At 38.6% G+C, this 20,141-nt stretch overlaps 1 protein-coding gene and 1 long non-coding RNA gene across 3 annotated transcripts; both read right to left on the reverse strand.

Annotated features, from left to right (window-relative positions):
• Positions 1 to 10,717: 10,717 nt before the first annotated feature.
• Positions 10,718 to 16,657, reverse strand: LOC140676079 (uncharacterized). Its single transcript, XR_012048530.1, has 3 exons — positions 16,146 to 16,657; positions 15,882 to 16,068; positions 10,718 to 11,297 (listed from the first exon to the last, which is right to left on the reverse strand). It is a non-coding gene; the product is annotated as an uncharacterized lncRNA (long non-coding RNA).
• Positions 16,658 to 18,046: 1,389 nt separating this feature from the next.
• Positions 18,047 to 20,141, reverse strand: Phb1 (prohibitin 1). Of its 2 annotated transcripts, none has more exons than XM_072910749.1 (4): positions 20,044 to 20,141; positions 19,547 to 19,651; positions 19,045 to 19,466; positions 18,047 to 18,938 (listed from the first exon to the last, which is right to left on the reverse strand). In XM_072910749.1, exons 2-4 carry the CDS (start codon positions 19,632 to 19,634, stop codon positions 18,630 to 18,632), a joined length of 819 nt encoding a protein of 272 aa, XP_072766850.1. In that variant the 5' UTR covers positions 19,635 to 19,651; positions 20,044 to 20,141; the 3' UTR covers positions 18,047 to 18,629. The 2 variants fall into 2 exon arrangements, with proteins under 2 accessions (XP_072766850.1, XP_072766851.1); XM_072910750.1 differs by having other exon boundaries at positions 19,922 to 20,047.

Raw genomic sequence — 20,141 nt, forward strand, 5'->3', positions numbered from 1 at the left:
ATAGTTGAAATTACCATAATTTAACTATAATTTATAGTATCCTGAAACGCCAAGCATATCAAATAGTGCTCTTTACCAAAAGAAACTAGTTGATGTAACGTTAAAATATAGTTTGTAAAATCATAATATTTATTTCGTGTAACTGTATAGTTATGGTTGTTATTACTCTAAAAATATTGTTAAACTAAGTATGAGATTGCAAAGTACTACTAATAATATAGTAACACTTTCCATTATTAAAGTTGCGACGACTATATACGAATAGTTAAATTATGTACTATTTCTTTTTTTTTATTTTTTACTATATAAGAATTGAAATTATTAAAATTTATTGTAAAAAAGTTTCATTGGTTCATGATACATATGCGTACATGATTCATATTACTAGTATTATAATAGAATTTACTATAAAAATGAGTATCCCTATGTATGACTATAATTTTTTTACCATGCAATTATAGTTAATTTTATCATTGATTTTATTATCAGTGTGAGTGTATCTAATGTTCTAGGAATCAAAATTCGTAAAGAAAGTTCTTCCAGATCGATACTCATATATATATATATATATATTTTATCTCTTTTTTCCTTGTTTCTTTTTTGCAGGAAAAATGTTACACCTGATTCAAATTAATGAGTGTTAAAAGTACATAGAAAACTTTGCACGAGCGCTTTGTACCTTCTCTCCTCGTTTACGTATGACTGTTTATTATGCGCATCATTTTGAATTGCGTCGAGATTACCGGATCGAGCGTGCCATTCGCGAACTCGTCGGCACATAATGAGACGCGTTGCTTCGCAGTCCTCGCTTTTCAGTCTTCCTCGCCGAGTTAAGCAGTTCTCGTGGATAAATGAAGCGCGACCCTTGTAAACCTAACACGCTCGCTGTTGCACGGTTTCATACATCGATCGTTTTTATGAAAAGACCGTGGTGTTATTGTGCCCTCACCCCCTTTCCCCTCTTTTTTAATAGGAAACTTTACGTTGTGCGCACGGAAGGGAGATAGGACGATGAAAGAGGTAAACGATGCTTGCAAGAAAAACGCGACAAAGGGTGGGTGGCTGGTAGCAGGAAGAGAAAAAGAGAAAAGAAGAGAGAGAGAGAGAGAGAGAGAGAGAGAGAGAGAGAGAGAGAGAACACAAGCGTTGAAGAACGGCGGAGAAAGCGAAGATTCTCTCTCTCGATTAATGAGCGTGTTTGTTGTTAATTGCTGCCGCCATTAGGTTGGCATCTCCACCCGCGGCTTCTGGATCCTCTCTTCGCTCTATCCATCCCTTTCGTGCGCCCTGCTTTCCACCTCTCACGGTGTCTATATGTATATGTATATATGCGCGTACACATACATATATACGTGAAATTATGCCGCGGTTCCAAATCTACCCAGCCAACCGATCCTTCAACGACTCCTCGAAAGCAGAGCGTGCATGTTAATGATCGCCCGCCACGGCCTTTATCTTTTCCACCTCATTTGCGCGTCGAGTGGGCACGGGAGCTGCAACGACGACGAGGGAAGAAGAGTGCAAAAGGGAGTTTACGAAGAGTAAGAGACTCTCCGGCTTTTACGAAATATTTTGTTTTTCTCTCTACCGCGAAAATACATACTGCGAATTGCGTCTGTGTATTTGCCCGCGAAATGAAGGAAGAAAATAGAGAGAGAAGGGCAAAATGGGAAGGGAAAAAAATGAAGAAGAGTACGTATGACTTCTAAAGGAAAGAGAGAGAGAGAGAGAGAGACGAATCTCATCTCTCGTGTAGTATTATCTTCGACTTTTATCCATCTTCTCTCCATCCGAGCACCGTCAGCGTCGCGTTCGCCGAAAAGCAACTCCGACTCGCAAAACTCGCTCCAGGTAGGAGTGCGCACTCGTCTTGAATGTGTCCCTCTGATCTTTAGACGCTATGCACGCGAGAAAGTCACGTGAGATTTTGACGAATGTATATTGGAAATTATTTATAATATATCAGGTCGATCTTTTCAGATTTATTTTTCTTTTACGTAGAAATCTAAAATTCAAAATATGTCCGAAATGTGAGAAAAGGAGAACTCTCGAATCCTCCCTAATCATGTTGTTGCGAATGTTTAGTCTAGACGGCCGTTCATTATCGTTCCCCTAAATACAAGAGCGGCACTTCTTGGGAGGACACAAAAGCCAAAGTTGGGACGTATATCATACGTCGGTCCACGTCCTTTCGCGAATTATTAAAAGCTATACTGGGTTTAATTTATAAGAACTTTACAAAATGCGAAGGGGCATTTTATCAAGAGAGACGCGTCTCGAATATATATCATTTTTGTATGTAACACAATAAAAGATACAATAAAACTCTCTTTTCACTCGGTACCAGTTATTAATTTTTTTCATTCTTTAAACTTAGTATTTAAAGTACAATTTAGAAAAAAATATCGTGATATTGCTTCGTCTAAATAAACCTCAGTACACATATATTGCGTATATGTAGCGCGAGTGGTTCCTCAGTATATACGTTGTCATCCTGGTATGTCGCGCGGTTGGTCCAGGAAAAGTCTACGAACGGGTAGGTAGGTAGGTAGGTAGGTAGGTAGCGCCGGTGGGTTCCTGGCCGTCGGGTAAGTATCAGTAAATAATCGCGTTGGACGTTACATTACCCGGCGGAATTTATGATTGGGGTCCGTTCGGTCACGATTGCCGGAGGGCTTCTCCTCGAAGACGGTCCGGAAGAGCAAAAAGAGCGACGGAACGTGCGACGTTAGACCGAAACAGGAACGAGAGAAAGCGAGGTGGAACGATGAAAGAAAAAAAAGTCAAGCTGCGTAAAGGGATGTGTCCTGTACAAGGAGGCTTTTAAACGCTTCGTGAACCAATTTGCCACGGCGTGTCCACGGGGCGATAAATATTTGGCGAATTCGAGGTAGGAGGCTCGTCTATCTCGTCTTAGGATCGTCCCTTAAGATCGATATGTGTGACACGAGAGATCCAAAGATACATATTTTAGAGTTGTCGAGAAGATTACAATAAATTTATGATTTATCGATCGCGATCAAAGTTGTTTTTTAAAAGTGTAAAAACAATTTTTGTTTCAAAAGATTAAATTTTTGTTAAATTATAAATAAAGCATTATTTTCACATAATATAATATTATTTTATATCATATAACAAGTAATAATTATTTTGAGATCAGTATAAGATTATGAAGAATTACAAAATGAAATAAACAGAATGGAAAATAATAAGAAAATAATAAGCACAAAGAAATCGAGAAAAGGGAAAGAGAAAAAGGAGAGAGAAACTCGTATATATACGGGGGCTCTTAAATGTCTCGCGAACCAATTTGCCACGGCGTGTCTACGAGGTGATAAATACCAGACGGATTCGGATATAAACGCCAGCTTGTACGAGCACACATTGATACGAAGGCACGAGAGGATCGGCCCTTAACGAGTATTGCCGCCACGTCCGAAGGACGGGGAAATAGAAAAGAACGAGATCGGAAATCTTATGTGTGAGTGGAACCGGTTACAATTTCGAATGTTCGCCGATACTTTTGATTGAATAAGCTGCTCGTTATTTCGTTTTCACGACAAACTTGCGTATGTTCTGTGCAATCACGCGTACTTATTCGTTTGCTCGGATTTACCTGATTTCGCTAATTATTCTCGCAAAAAGCGGTCCGATTGCTACGATTAAATATCATGATATTCGACTATATTGAAAAATTAATTGCACAAACAAAATGACACATGTATAACAAAAAAAGACTAAAAACTCGCCATAATCTTGTAAATTACTCCTGTATAATCTCTTCCAACTAAAAAAATAAATATACGTTTAATACGCTAAAGAAATAAAAATAGTTTGTGATTGCATTTCGTAATTTTATTGCTACTTTTTAATTCAATTATTATTTTACTTTTTTAAATGAAGCATTTATCGCATAGCAAAGCGTATTGCAGGCACGAAAAACAGTTGCACTTACGTGTGTAGTACGGTATTTAAATAATCAAGAGCTCGAAGGGCCGTCGTTAATAAGGCGGTAATGCGCGAATAAAGCGCACTCGCGGGTACCCCTTTGCGGCGAACGGCAAAGCGTTTAACGGTATGGATCAGGGTCCGTCGGGGTCTCCGGGGGATTAATTTAATACCTGAGTAAAATCAATCAGCGGGAATTGATGTTGGCCTGGGCGAGTGGGTGCCTGACGGCGACGACCTGCAACCGGCCGGTCCGCCCGGAGGGAGCCGGGCCGAGGGGAGGGGGGAACAGCAAGGGGAGGCCGTATTTGCTTTTGCGACGTGGCGGGGCCCCGTAATCAGTGTAAATCAGGGGACGCGTAAATCACACCCGGCGCGGTAACAGCCTCTCTAACGGGTGTAACCCGTATGCGAAAGAATGAACGATCCGGCATGGTGGGTGCACTTGCGTTTCCGTTCTTTCGACCCGAGCGTCTCGCATGACGTGGGATCACTTTAATTATCCGTCCAAGAGATCCAATCAGTCGCGTTTAATCGTGAAACGCGAATTTGTTCGGATAAATTAAGATGTTACTGACATTAAAACGAGCTTTCGCATTGATTATATACAACATTTTTATAAATAATTTTGAAGTCATAATTTTTTAAAGAGTATAACATGTCATATTATAAGCTGCATTTTCACACAGAACGAACGAAAGAAAAAGACTAAAAATTAATGAGAATAATCTAGTATTTCTTCGCAAATGTATGCATTTTCATATCCTCGTATCGAGCACAATTGAAGGAAACAAACAACCGCACGTATATACCCTCGAACACCCCGTATAAAGTAATTTCAGAGTCCTCAGAGACATGCCTCTCATATGCACTCTGTGTGGTCGTCGGCACCGCCTTCATCGAGTACCAACCCCCATACAGGTGGAGAAAAAGAAAGGCAAAAAGTAGGAGAAAGAAAGAGAGAGAGAGAAAGAGAGAGATTCGCCGATCGTGGCACCTAATAATCATACACGCGATTGAATTATTAATATTCGGATAATTATATAGCGTTCCTCAACGACTCTTCGGAAAGGGGACTCCAAGAAGGAGTCGGCTAAAATTCTTTTAGAAGTATTTCTTCGCGAGCTATCTTGTAACAAACATAATATTAATCGTCTATTCTGCGATATTAAAGTTTAATTGCGCATTTTTAATTTTTATATCCAAATTATGTATTATCTATGTATTATATCTATATTAAGAAATCGGATGCTGAAAGTCTCGTCCATCACGCTGAAAATTATATTCTCATTAGGGAAATATATTAAACTCATTCCATGTGTAATTCCTGCTATTTCTTTACCTTATTGTTATCGGAATAAAACATGCCCTCGTGCCATTTCCAATAAACACGAGGGCATTACAATAAATTATAATAGCACAGTAGTCTTAATTCGATATTCGAGATAAGATTACGCAAAGTATATCGTCTCGGTTGTGAGATTCACGCGTAAAAGACATGCGACCCACGTGCGACACGCATGCATTGGGAAGAGTTATCGATCGAAAATCCGTAAGTTATCTGTAAATCAGAAAGAGGCGTTTACCCGTAAATAAATTAATTGAAAAGCCAAGTACTGCCTCTTTTCCGTTATCTTCATCTTCGAGAAGGGTTTGTCGAATGCAAAGATAATGAGACACAGACATGGTATTATTTAACGAATGGAAATTAACTCAATACACAAATCTTGTCACAAAATTATTACGTAATTACTGTATAATAGCGATAAATGTAATAATAATAATTATATATGTAGATGTAATAATAAGACGTATATTATGAGAAATAATTGTTTTAGATTGTTTAAAATAAAAAAAAACTTAGAAAGAAGAGGGGGAATGTTTATTACGTGCTTGTCACGCGGTCTTCTGTATATAACTTGAAGAAAATGAAAAAGCGATCGAATAGCAAGACAGAAATTTTTGATTAACGCTACTTTGATCCCTCATCTCTTATTCCCGCTCTTACGCCATTATCCGTAAAAATGCCGTTCGCGTATCATCTCATGGATGTGAAGCGGAATAGCGGTAACGGATGTAGAGATGAAAACGGACGCGTTAGAGAAGCAGGATAGACGCGGGTAAGATGCGGCGAGCAAAGCCGAGTGAAGACCTCAGCGTGGGACCTCCGACCTCCTTGGATACCGACCGCCTATATAATGCTTCATTGTAATTATAATAAAGGTTATCTCGGGATTTCAAGTCTCAACCATTCAGTCATTCGCGTTATTGAGATGGTAAGCGAGAGGAGAGCGAAACGCCACGGATGGACAGCGTACAAGCGAGCCAGAGGGGACTCGCGAAGGATGAAGATGTGGGGCGAAGGAAAGGGGAACGAGATAGCTGGCACGGGCTCCCATATATATATAGATATATATATATATATATATATATATATATATATATATATATATATATATCGAATTTTATATATCTTATACCTAACACACACACACATATATGTGTGTGTATATATATATATATATATATACATATATGTGTGTGTGTGTGTTAGGTATAAGATATATATATATATATATATATATATTATACCTAGACAAGCGGTCCAGAAATCATGTGGGCGAAAGGTATCGGGATATTGAGTATCCGACTGATCTGGAAGCTGAAGAAGATAGACACGTTGATATCAAAACTCTCGGAGAGCGAGAGATAGAGAGAGAGAGGCAGTGAAGAAGGATCTCGGATGAGCGAGATAACTTTCTTTTCTTTTGTGACTCGTCAAGAGATGAATTTTGCGTTTAGGATAATCATTCGAGATCAAGCATTTTATGTCCTACGCTCAATCATTTAGGATTATTAATATTATAATTATTATTATTATATATATATATATATATATATCATATTATTCTAGTTACCTCTGATAATTAAAGCCATCGTTGGAGATACGAAAGAAATTTTCTTCTTCTTTTAATTTCATAATTTAATCTTAATTAGCCATGTTTTATCGCATACTATATAAATTTCTTCGCCGTTTTTACGGTTACTCGGTGATTTCTTGTACCAGATTCGGTACAGATTCTTCTCTCTATCCGCCTATCCGCAGGACGAACGGTTAAACCTCGACGGCTACGAAATTTCGCACGCGAGAGGAGACGAATCGGAGCAAAAAGAATCCCGGGCGGATGCAAAATCGAACGCTGGCGCGGCATCAGGCGTACGAATTACCGAAAAATTACACGCCAGTCAATTTTATCGTCGGCAGCGACGAGAGGACGAAGGAAGCGGGAAGAGGTACCGGGCGAAAATTTACATCGAAAGACTTAGCCGAGGTTTCTCTCCTCTTCTCCCCCTCTCCCTCTCTCATCTCCCTCTTGATGCGGTCGCAGGCCCGCTGTCCCGAATAGCGTGACACTCAAAGAGCGGCGCGCCACCGAAATTATTCCGGACAATCATCATTACATACAGAGAGGCCCCGACGCAATCTTCTACTCAATATCGTCAGCGGGATGCGACCGTTGCAAGAGACGGAAGATCGCTATGAAAAAAAAAAAAAAAAAAAAACCAGAGAGAGAGAGAGAGAGAGAGAGAGATCGTGTAAATTTCTCGAGCCGTTTCGTTAAAACATGGGAATTACAAGGGGTCTACGAATATGTGCTGCGTCACGGTCGATGAATACCAGTACAGCTGAACTGAGAATCGACTGTGTGTACTGATAATAGTGATATATAACTTCGAATAAATTTCAATTTCAAAAGAGGCAAAACTAAATATCTCGAAAGTAAATCTCTTTATACAATCCAAGATTCTCCCTCAAGAATATAAAGTAGGATCGAGTCTCGCTCTTCGAACTTCCTCAACTTCTTCCGATGTTGGTTAATCTTGCAATTAAGTATATATCGATCTAATTGATTAGCGTCATTATTTTTATGGTCGTGAAAAACGGACGAGCCGCGCAGATTAAACGGAGGTTTACAAGCAACGGTAGCGACAACGTTCGCGTTACAAACACACGTGCATGCGTCCCGAAGATGTAGCGATATTATCGTCGAGGAATATCGCGTTTCATCCCTGGCATCATTATGTATGCGGCCACGGGCCACGCGCGAAGGTCTTGCGATAGGCGACATGTTCGTCAGACATGACTTATTGCCTACAAGCGCCACTGTAAATCCCGTCGTTACTTTTTTACATTGCCGATCGTGAGACGCGCGAGCGGGGGCGGATGTCAAAAGGTTGCGTTTCTCAAGCGTGATAATCGGCATGAGATTTACCTAAATAGAGTACCATCCGCGTTTTATAATTATATGCAAAAATTTTTGTATTTTATGAAACCTTGTTTTGATACTCTTTTAATACTTTAAAATCGACACACGATGTAATTTTATAATTGCGAAATATTTAGATAATGAGATTGTCAAAGTTATCTAATCATTGATGTTTGATCCAGCTAAATTTGTCAAACTGAATTGAAGGTGAATTGGATCAATTTTGTATCATTAAATTATGAAAATGGCATCTAATCATGTATATAATGATGGATAACAACAATTTAATAATCTTGTATACATCTTCTTTTCTTGTTATTATTTTATATAATTATGGCAATTGTAAATGATAAATTCTTTTAAAAATATCGAAGCTCAAAGTAAAGTATATTTCTTGGGAAAATACACGGAAGAGAGATACGTCATTAAAGGGTGACTCCCTTGCGTCACGGATTTTGGCGAAAGTTCCGTTCAAATTATGTGGAAAATTACAGGTTCAACTTCCGCCGGTAGCGGAAACGATCGGAACCCGGTTCTCAAGCATTAAACTATAATGATTGACAAGTGAAATGCGTGACTTAAATTAGGGTGGATTCTTGGTTCCTCGTGGGTGTATACGGCTGGTGGTGAACTTGATTAAATTAGAAGGATTCTGAGGACCTGCGAGAGAGGTATATATTCCAAGTTGATCTGCTACTTAACACATATACATGCATACGAAAGGAAACCTTTCATTTCCTTTCATTTAAGTATCCTGAAGAATATCCTCCCTTGTTTCTGTTTGAAAAAATAATTTCGTCCGCGTTCCTTATACGCAATTTTTCACGTAAAAGCTTCATAATGTGTTACAGTTTTCTTATTAATGTATATAAAACATCTTTGGCATGCGCGAAAAGATGTAAACTTCACAAAAGCTATTCAGTTAAGGAGTATGCTATTTTTAAATATATGTAGGTATTTTTAAATATTTTAGATAATCGGCATTATTTTCACGATTAACGCGATTTTATCAGATTAACGGATAATTTTGCAAATTACTCGTTCTTTACGTCGGATATCTTTACCTTTGCCTGCGATTTCCCGGGAAAAGAAGAGGAAACGCCTGGGCACCGCGCGGTCATTTATCGTCGTATTATCTACGTGTATATGTGCCCGGCGCTTTTTCCTTTCTAATGAAGATTTATTACGTTATCTCTTCTCCGGCGCTTTTATTTGACGTTGCCGGTTAATCTTGCCGGTATCGTTACGCGGCGGTAAAAAGTGAGCTACGGCAAAATCGTGGATTACGCTCCGGACAAAAACATTGTTAAGGCCGGAAGGGAAAGAATCGGCGCGGCGGATTGTTCTTCGTTTAAGTTCTCAGGTCGAAGTAGCCCGGGCGTCTCGTTTTACTCGTCGCGAGAAATTTAACAACCATCATGCAAAGCGAGGGCATCGAGGTAACGCGATAATCGTTTCTCTTTGTCGCCGACTATTCGACATTAAAGTGACAGAATTCGCTAATTGCTCGGAAATCCGGTGTAAATCATCACTCAATGACCGATTATCATAATAGTTAATAATATTCTAGCAATATTAGAAATACGCTAATTTTATAATTGACTTTAATCGAGATGAAGAAATTATTTTGGTAACGTAATGTTAACAGCCAGAGATATATTTTTAATCGTAAAAAAAAAAAAAAAAAAAAAAAAAAAAAAGAAAGAGGGAAGACGTAAAAAAGGCGCGAAAATTAATTCCATTCCAAGTAGCAATTTTCTCCCTGCGCATCCGTTCTTCCTGCGGATCCCGCATCCGCGGGAATTCGTCCTCTCGTGCGAGAGTCACCGTCCATCAAAATCCACGATAGCCTCGCAGAGTCCCGAGAGAGAAAAGAATGGGTAAAAAAAACTGAGAGAAAAGGAAAGAACGTGCGATGCGCGGTCGCATGACGGAAGCGCTGCGCGAACACGCACACGCGTATTTTGCATCTTGTGCGCGCGTGCATATATATATATATGTATGTGCACGGGTCGCGGCAGAGTAAACGACAGGGACGGCGGAGACCGGACCCCCTATTTCATGAAAACAACTGCGGGACTTGCAATACTAGGCAACGGCTAGATAATAAATTGGTCGCAACTTTCAACACGTGTCTTTACATAAGCTGAGTATATAAAATTCAGATAATTTATATTTTGTAAGAAATAAAATAACTTCTTACGAGATATATTATTCTATATTATATATTATATATAAGGTAATAATGCATATTAAACAAAAATGACAGGATAAAATAGTAACAGAGAAAGAATTTAAAATCACATATGTAATTTCTTTTTTAAGAGTGAAAATTTAAGAGCTACAAAATAAAATGTTTTCGGATTCTTTTAGCTTTTCGTCATATATATATATATATATATATATATATATATATATATATATATATATATATTTATGTGTAAATATATGTAAAAGATACTATATAGATAATATATGTATTATATTTTCCTATTTGGGCAGGTGTGATTGTTAAGGATTGTTTAAAGGCCAATGTACGAGAAAAATGCTATTGATATTTTCTTTTGGCTCTACTTTTTTCACAGATAACAGCTGATTCGCCGCCCCTGGTAGATCGCTACATCGAGGATGCGAGGCCGCGGTATGGGATGATTTTGGCAGCGCAATGGTGGTGGTGACGGCCGCAACGCAACGCGCAACCCGCGTATACACACCACGGCAGCATCTGAGGATGTAGCAATTACGTTTCGCCGGGTTCCTTGCCGCAGACGGACGGGACCGCAGCCACGAAACGCCCCTCGCGTTACACATATGTTGCCTCTACCGGTCTCCTTCCACATCGGCGATGATCCTCCGACAGGCGATGTGTCCCTCCGGCCCGCGCGACCTCTCCCTCTCACGAATTAACGTCCGTACGAAGGCAGCACGGAAGAGCGGCTCCTGTGGGAACCGAGCTGCCCCGCTTTTGTCATCCTCCGCGGTCGCCGAGGATCTTGGAAGCCGCTGGTTGATCACTAGGGTCATGGCGAACGCCATTTACCTGTCGTCGTATTCGTCAAGAGGTCGTCGCCAAGACAGTTACTGAGAAACCATCGAGACCACCGTGAAAACGATGGTACCAAGTATCGGCAATAATAAAATTCAATAAACGTATCAATAAACAATCGAAAACGATTGATAAAGCTCCGAGAATAGAAATATATGAATATCTGATAAAATTGTGTAGTGCTTATGTCTCTCCCATTAAGTTTGCATTTAAAACATTTAGCTAATTTTTATTTACCTCTTTTTAAAACTTAAAAGAATTATGGAAAAAATTGAAGTAGGGGAAGCAAACTTTGCAGATTCGCGATGACCAATCTCGAGGAATTAATCGACCTCGAATGCAAAATCGTTTCCTGTCGCGAGCAGAGTCGCGTGACATGTCGAAAAGGTGGTCGAAGGTGCGAAAGAAACGAGTCCGCTTTCGTACGACGAAGAAAAGGAAAAAAATGGCATTCCGGCGAACGGGTTATCACGCAGGAGATAAAATGTCGCGCATGCTTCATGAAGCACCAGTAAGAAAACCCGACCGTTAGCCGAACATCGCGTAAAATGTGTCGATCGTTTTTGTCACGCGAGTACCGCACGTTGTGCGTGTTGTATACGCATCGCGAGCGTACATATTACGCATGCTACGCATGAAATCTCTATAAGTTTCGCTTTATAAATATTTTCAAAAATATTATTTTAATAGAAAATTAATTTAAAATGAAAATAAGAAAAAAAGAGAGAGAGACAATATGTAATTTTTGCCACGATATCAAAATTTCCCTTTTCTAATAAAAAAACATTTCTCGAGTTCTTCCAATTTAAATTAAAGTCTCGTGAAAAGAAATAATATAAATTTACTATAATTGTAATATATTTAATACTTTACATATATATATTAGTTTATTTAGGTATCGATTAAATTATACATATGTTAAAATCATAAGGAACAGTCATATAAAATGACTTATTAAAAAAATTTGATATTTTTAATTGAATGAATTTTCCCGAATTTTTGAGCAGTTTTCAATTTAGCAGCAGAATGATCCTGCATATGACCCTGTACGGATTACTGTTCTAGTTTCGTTCAAATACACACTCCGACTCGCTGCAGGATGATCGCCAACTAACGGTGACATTCACAGTGTCATCACCTGACCCTGTATATGCCGTAGCCGTGAACCTCTCTTCTTTATACGCCGTCGACAATGGAAATTCGCGATCGTCTCTCATACAGGTCCGCACGCGATGACCTCGGTACTTCCTGAGGATACTTGCGAGGAGGGAGCTTCCTAACGGGAGCACCATCCTACTTTCCGGCCACAAATTTCCATCTAACTTTAACGACGTACAATTTATATAACCGCGACATAGGATACGTGGAAAGAGTTTTTCACAAGTTTTATATTATTAGATAAAATAAAGATAACATACGATAACATATCTACGAAAAATTAGAGAAGTAAAATTAAAGAAAATCTCAGAAAATTAAATCTTGTTAGTAATCGTTTCTTTGTTAATATATATACATATATTATAAAATAACATCTTATGTCTTATTGCACCCCGTTTTAGAATACATTGAACGAAAAACGCATTTCCGTCTAATTTGTTCTACCGAGAAGCATCGCTCGTTGACCAATCTCTTGACGAGAATTCGTAAATTTGAGAGACATTAATTCAGTGTGCGCATCAGTACAAAGGGCCTAGAGATCCCTTTTGCAGCTCTGCTCTCCCCCTCACCTCTTGGATTTTGGATATATCCTCAGGGGTTCGCGTGCATACCGGCGTCTCAGCGAGATTACAGGGCCTACTCGGGACTTACCTCGATCTAAATCAATCGCAGGCTCGGTGCATCGAATAAAGAAAGAGATCCTTTCCCTATACATTCTACGCATCTCTTCTCTCTCGTGTCGTTAAATTGGTAAAAAAAATGGCAAAACGATATGTAATAATTTTTCATTTGAAACACATACCCACAATGTGATTTGATTCCAACGATCGTTTAAGTATCAAGCACATTGATCTTTGCAATGCACTGACTGAAAAATTTAGAAAACTTTCGCTCGATTATATGTATTTCATGAAAGAAGGGATCGAAAGTTATTTTCGTGATTTTTCAACATCACATCAGCTTCTTAACTCTTCGAGATTCATAAGTTTTTAAAGCCAGTCCATTCTGGTATATCTAGGAGGCGGTTCGCCAAAGACAAGAGATGCAACGCCGCGAGATGCACTTATTGAAAATTATTCCTCGCGTGTGAAGTTCGAATGAAGACGGAGAAGAGAGAGGAAGGGGAAGAAAAAGGAAAAACCTGACTAGGCAGTCTTCTCAAAATTACGACTGGACAGGAGAAGAACGATTCGCATTTGCCTTGACGGGTTAAAACACTTTAGAGGGTAATATCTTCACACTCCCCGGCCATCCGGTGTTCATGACGAAGATTGCTGCAACGGGGGCCTCGCCTCGGGCTGAGGCGAAAGAAATTTTCGAACCGGGGGGAATTTTTACGGAAGAGTATCTAGAAAAGACGTACCTTCTCTTTTTCTCTCTCTTTCTCTCTAATTTCAAATTATTGTTCGCGTGCAAGTGGACCACTAATGAACAGACGCAGAGGTATACGTTCCACTTTCGCAACGATAGTTTTTATTATCCTTGACAAACTTAAAAAGAGGCTTATAGAGAAGATTATTAAACTATTGTATAAAGTTTTCAACTTAAAAGCATGCTAATCTTTGAGATTGGCCAACTTTATCATCCGAGAAGATCGTTATGAACGCGAAATCACCGTCGAAACTATGGTTAAGGGGGCACCCGCAGTTGCGGGTCGGAAAAAAAAGCTTTTTTGGGAAATTTTTTCGGTCGAAACTATTGTGTCACTTATTCTACAACTTCTACACACTATCAAACAGCATTCAAACTATATTTCAGAATATTTGTGTGGAAGAACGTCTCATAGTGTCCAAATAACGTAGTGAGCAATCTCCGAGAGGCACTTCTAAAAAAAAGTTTATTTGCGATGATCCCTCTAGCTCCGAATAGGGCTATTTGAAATGAACAAACCAAAGAAATTTAGTTAGTATATTAGTTTATCTAGTGTTTAATCAAAGCTTTTTTTTAAATATTCAAGAAACTCTCCATTGATAGAACGATTTTTTTTGGGTCAAAAAATAATCGCTCGAATTTTGACTTTGAACCTCCGCCGTTTTGCAAAATATGAATTTTCAAAAAAGCTTCGATTAAGCACTAGATAAACTAATATACTAACTAAATTTCTTTGGTTTGCTCATATCAGATAACTCTCGGAGCTGAAGTGGTCACTAGAGGGATCACCGCAAACAAACTTTTTTTTAGAAGTGCCTCTCGGAGATTGGTCGTTACTTGGACGTTCGTCCACGAAAAAATTCTGAAATATAGTTTTAATGTTGTTTGATGTCATGTAGAAGTTTTAGCATAAGTGACACAATAGTTTCGAAGGAAAAAATCGCCCCCCCTCCAAAAAAAGCTTTTCTTCCGACCGGCAACTGCGGATGCCCCCTTAAAAACTGTAATTTTAAGTGCAAAAAAAAAATCACTTTATCAAGAATATATATTTGTCATTTATCTCTAATTCTAATTCTCTACTCGAGTCTATTCATTAGTAACGATAATAACGCTATTTTCCCTTTGTCGCGTTTACCTTTCATTATGAAGCAATTATCTGTCCGTCGAAACTCGCGGACGTAATTATTAAATATCTGCGGACGTTGATTACTCGAGAATGACAAACGGAGTAGTAATCATACGCACGACTTTGTCGGCGGAATGAAGAGAGCTCTGGAGTTTCAAAACACACGGGTGGTGGTCAGCGCGTGTATTTAAAATCGCGATTTATTCAATTTCGTCGTCGACGGGCAACAATAAAGGTAGCAAATAGCGGCATGAGCTCCGCGAACCGTATCAGGACCAAAAAAAGATTGTTCGTGCCTTAGGCGCAACGCGTAGCACAGGGCGGTTTTCGTTCGCGTATATTTCCCGCCTTAATTAATAACGAGATTTTCTGTAACGAGCGGCGAGCGGGAACCCCCCGTCCGTTTATCTCGCGCTCGTGGACGGTCAGTTCAAAGCGGCCGTTTATTACGCTGACTCGTCGTGCGTGAACGACTTGTCGGTGACTTTCCTCTAAGCGGAGTAACGCGATAAAACGGAACGGTCGAGAGAACGAGAGAGATGTTAATTACGATTGCGGACTATCTTATGGAGATAGAGAGAAGGTTGCGCCGTCACGAACCTAATCGATGGAAAATTTTATAGATCGCGTCATTAATATCGATGATGTAGCTTTCTCTCTTTCTCTCTCTAATAAAACTAGTCGCGCCGATAATGTACGCAATGGTCTGAGCTCCCTCGCGAGATTCAAATGTAGCGGACGATTACGTTTTGCAATTTATACACACCTATAATGGTAGAATTAATTTCTTTCTTAGACTTGTGAAATCTAAACGCGGTTTTTTTTTTAGATTTAATTGATTTCACAGATCGGGGATTTAATATCGCAAAATTAATTAATTTCTTCTAATCTTTCTGTTTCTTTTTCTTTTTACGAGAATTGTTAGGACGTAGAATGCTATGAGTGAATAGGATAAAACCCTTACCCTTCTGGCTGCAGGATCTATGGAAGTTGGAAGGAGGAGCGGAGCCTTAGGCGGTTTGTTTCTGAAGAAGGCCATCGGCATATGCGGTTCGCGTGCATCGACGTGACCATAGGATCCGAGTAACAGGTGCAGATGCGGCGGAGGAAGCCCGATCGTTAGCCCGACATCGCCCGCGGTGCATGTGTGCCTATTATGATTTCTTTCGTAATTAGTCTGTCTCTCCCTTTCTCTCTCACTCCTTTCGCATCGCGTATTCGGGCGTACCTAACATTTGTTTCGTTGCATGGCATGTTCCGTGCACGGTTCTGTAACATGTGCTACTGCGTTGTCCTGTAGCTGTCAATGGGCTCTTCGACTTAGCGAGCGGCAGTTGAAGATAACTTTTTGCGTCTTATACCTCGAAACGACACTGTTGAAGTGAAAATATAGCGTACACAAATTTATGCGAAAGGACCTGAAGTTCTCGTATTCGGCATTCGATTCTGAAAATCAGAAAAAAGTCACGCGTTAATTAGTTTCCTAATTATATAATCATTTTATTTAATTATTATTATCATTTATTTTCTTTTAATCATATCATTTTTCATTTGGCTGCGACATCTTTCTCTTGAAGTATTATCCCTTCCGATCGTTCTGTATTCTATCTTGAGTTAAGGGCCCAAACACATGTTCAAAAAATGTTTAAACATGTTTTGACATGTTTTAACATCCTATGGATCTCGTATAAACATCTTTTGAACATGTGTGCTGTTAGGGGGGTTGCATGTTCGTAACTAGGTGACATCAGGCTTCTCGTCGCGAAGTACTGATTGATCGAGGAACAGGTCGATACGGAACGGTACTCCAAGATGGACCGGATGGTTCTCGTGTCTGCCTATACATATAATATACAATAGATACCTAAATACGTAGCATGTGTATATATATGTATATGTAAATATGAAGGCAAATGTATACGTGTATACGCACTGGAGAAAGCGTCTTGGCGAGGGATTTCGCGGAGGGTTAGCTGTTTGCGCCTCTCGACAAATAAGGGGAAGTCGTTATCCCGTGGATGGGAGGAGTAATTAACTGCTTCTACGTCCTTTCTGTCCGCTCCACCTCCCTGCCTCAGCATCCTCCCTTTCCGGCTTCGGCTTCTACTCGAAGGAACAGACTTAAGGAGGCCCGCTTAGGCTTTCACAGGGTCGTGTCTTCATTATTCACGCTAATCTGCTTTCGCCCGGTGCTGCTGCCACCGCGAACCCTCCTTGGTGCTTCCTCCCTACGTCTCTCTCTTTCTCTGTCCATAGTATATTTTGCGGAAATTATATTATTATTGTGCGCGCGACGCACACGACCGTAATCCAAGCGGCATATATATATATATATATATATATATATATATATATATATATATATATATTTTACGATACATGTTCAATATAATTAGGTGGAATATTTCTTAATTAATGCGTTGTGTGTGAAATTTCGATTAGAGATACCAGATTTATTTTATAAGTTTAACTGTCCCAAAAATGCAAAATTTAAACTATATATTTTCTTACATTCCATCAACAACATTGGTAAAAAGTAATTTTCTCTTTTCTCAAAAAAGAAATAAAAAAATATCGATGTTCTATAAAAAATGAATTGGCTCGCAGATTATTCGCTCTCGTAGATAGGTAGGTATGTAATAAATTTGTCGGGGCATTAATCAATACCGGTAACCGAAACACATGTAAGTGCAACCGACATCGTCGTGTATACTTTACGTTCTTACAGTGGACCACCAAGAGTAAAGACGTCCCGCGGCGGCCGCCAAATTATGATGAATTGTTTTCTCTATTAACAGTTTGTGCCGACAGAGGCGAGACGCAAGCACCCCAACCGAGATAATCTTCCACCAATTTCGACTTCCTGATTGATCATGGCGATTCATTGGACGGCTCATTTGAACGTATCATCCGGAACAAACGAGCCGCATCTTTTCGTTCCAAGATTTTCGTTATCAATTTAAAAAGTATATATATATATATATCGATACTTTTCGAATTTGCGACACAGTAGTTAAATTCGCATTTTTTAAAATTCCGTCTCAGATCGAATAAATAAACAGTGATTACTCACATGTCTTGTACTCTAAAAAAAAAAAAGAAACTAATGACTAAATTAGTAATAGAAAATTTGTTACATACATAAGAACAATCTGTATAATTGTAGGTAAATTTACATTACATCTTGACACATGTGAGTATTATGTATTTCTACTTCATTCAATTAATCTAGGCGAGAAATAATCTTGTAAGACTTTTTTTGTATACATAATAAAGGCATTAATGTATTGTTCTCGTTGCATTGCATATTATTTGCTAATTAATGACTGTAGAAATAAATGTGTGAAAGAAAGTACTATTAAAACTAATATTTTATGGAAGACTATTTCTCTTAAATATATTATGTCCTCCAAATTTTCTGAACGTTCTTCACAATGTAAAAATTAAAGGAACAGATCAATTGTTGTAACATAGCTATTTAACATTGAAGTTTCTGTAACTGTATATAAAAGGAATAAGGATATATAAACCTACATCATTATGAATCAAAGCATAAATGTTATAAAACACTATATATATTCCTGCTAAACAACACCTTTAGGGAAATTTTCATTATATACTATGTTTTCTTTTTTTACACTCTATTACAGCATCAAATCTCTCCTGATGTAAATGCACAATTTATGTAAACATCATATACCAATTATTTATTTTACTGCGGCAAATTAAGCAGCACATTTAGACCTGATGGCAAATATGCCACTTGACGAGATTTGGACATATTGAACGCAATGTCTTCCGCTGCTTCGATTCTTCTAAGCTCGACCAGACCATCTCCCGCCTCGGCCAGAGATTTCGCTATTAAACTCGCAGCCTGTGCGTCACCCTCGGCACTAATAACAGCCGCTCTCTTTTGTTGTTCAGCTTTTTCTACTAAGAAACGAGCTTTCTCCGCGTCCTGTTGTGCCACTTGCTTCAATTCTACTGCCTGAGTAAACTCTTTGCCGAATGTTAAATGTGTCTAAAAGAATTTCAAAACAAAAGAATCAAAGTTTGTTAAATACAAGAAAGAGTATCTATTGTTATTATATAAACACATACATAATTGATAAGAATAATATACTTACAATGGAAATATCATCCAGGATAAGGCCAAATTGTGCAGCTCTGTCTGTTAAATCTTCACTGACTTTTTGAGACACAATTTCTCTTTGCGTGATTAATTCACCAGCATCAAATTGTGCGACAACAGCTTTTAATACTTCTGTGGTAATAGATGGCAGTACTCTTTCATCATAATCCACACCCAGGATTGTATATATCTTAGGCAAAGAGTCGGGTACTGGTCTGAAGAGAATACGAAGAGTGATATTTACATTCTGTAAATCCTTGCTTCCAGTAATGACGGGAACATTCCTCGGTCGCGAACGAATATCAAAAATAATTGGTTTTTGCACCCAAGGAATGAAAAAGTGTGTGCCTTCTCCTATCACGGCATTCTTTATACCAGCAAATCTGTCAAATATAACTGCTCGATGGCCACCGTCAACTGAAAAGAAATTAATATGTCAATTTAAAATAATAATTTTGTCAACTATGCCACAAATAAATAAAAGATATCAGATATACCATTGTATAATGCAGAGTTAACGACACCACCTGCCAAAGCAATTCCTAGACCAAGCTGACCCAATCGATTGAATAATTGTACTGCCATGTTTAAGTATATGCTACCTGCAAAATATCAAACAAAATATATGTTGTATAATATAGGATGATGAAATTTATATATTAATTTAGTTAATTCTAAGCAGTTATGACACTGTTCTAACCTAAAATTTTGAAAAAAAAAATCTTTGGAATGTGCAAATTTAACCACGTTAACAGACAAAGATGAAAAAGAGATAATAGAGTAGTATAAATATATTTTATATCTTAATTATGTATGCCCACACTCGGGGAATTATATACTGTTACATCTTTTAAATGGAGTGATGCACCGACCGGCTAAACTGAACACGTCTTGTCGATTCAATACGTCAATGTCCACCTCTCTTATGTCATTAGCATAAAATCGAATTAAATTCGACAATAATTGCTTATAATGAAAAACAGAGCATTCTTACGTAATAAATTGTGACTTTAGGGTTGGAATAATCGGTTGTCTTCTCGCGTGGCTTACATGCGATGATAAGAAGAAAATGGCGAGACACGAGACACGATG

This window comes from Anoplolepis gracilipes, chromosome 2, assembly GCF_047496725.1.
Source record: "Anoplolepis gracilipes chromosome 2, ASM4749672v1, whole genome shotgun sequence".
NCBI classification, from domain to species: domain Eukaryota; kingdom Metazoa; phylum Arthropoda; class Insecta; order Hymenoptera; family Formicidae; genus Anoplolepis; species Anoplolepis gracilipes.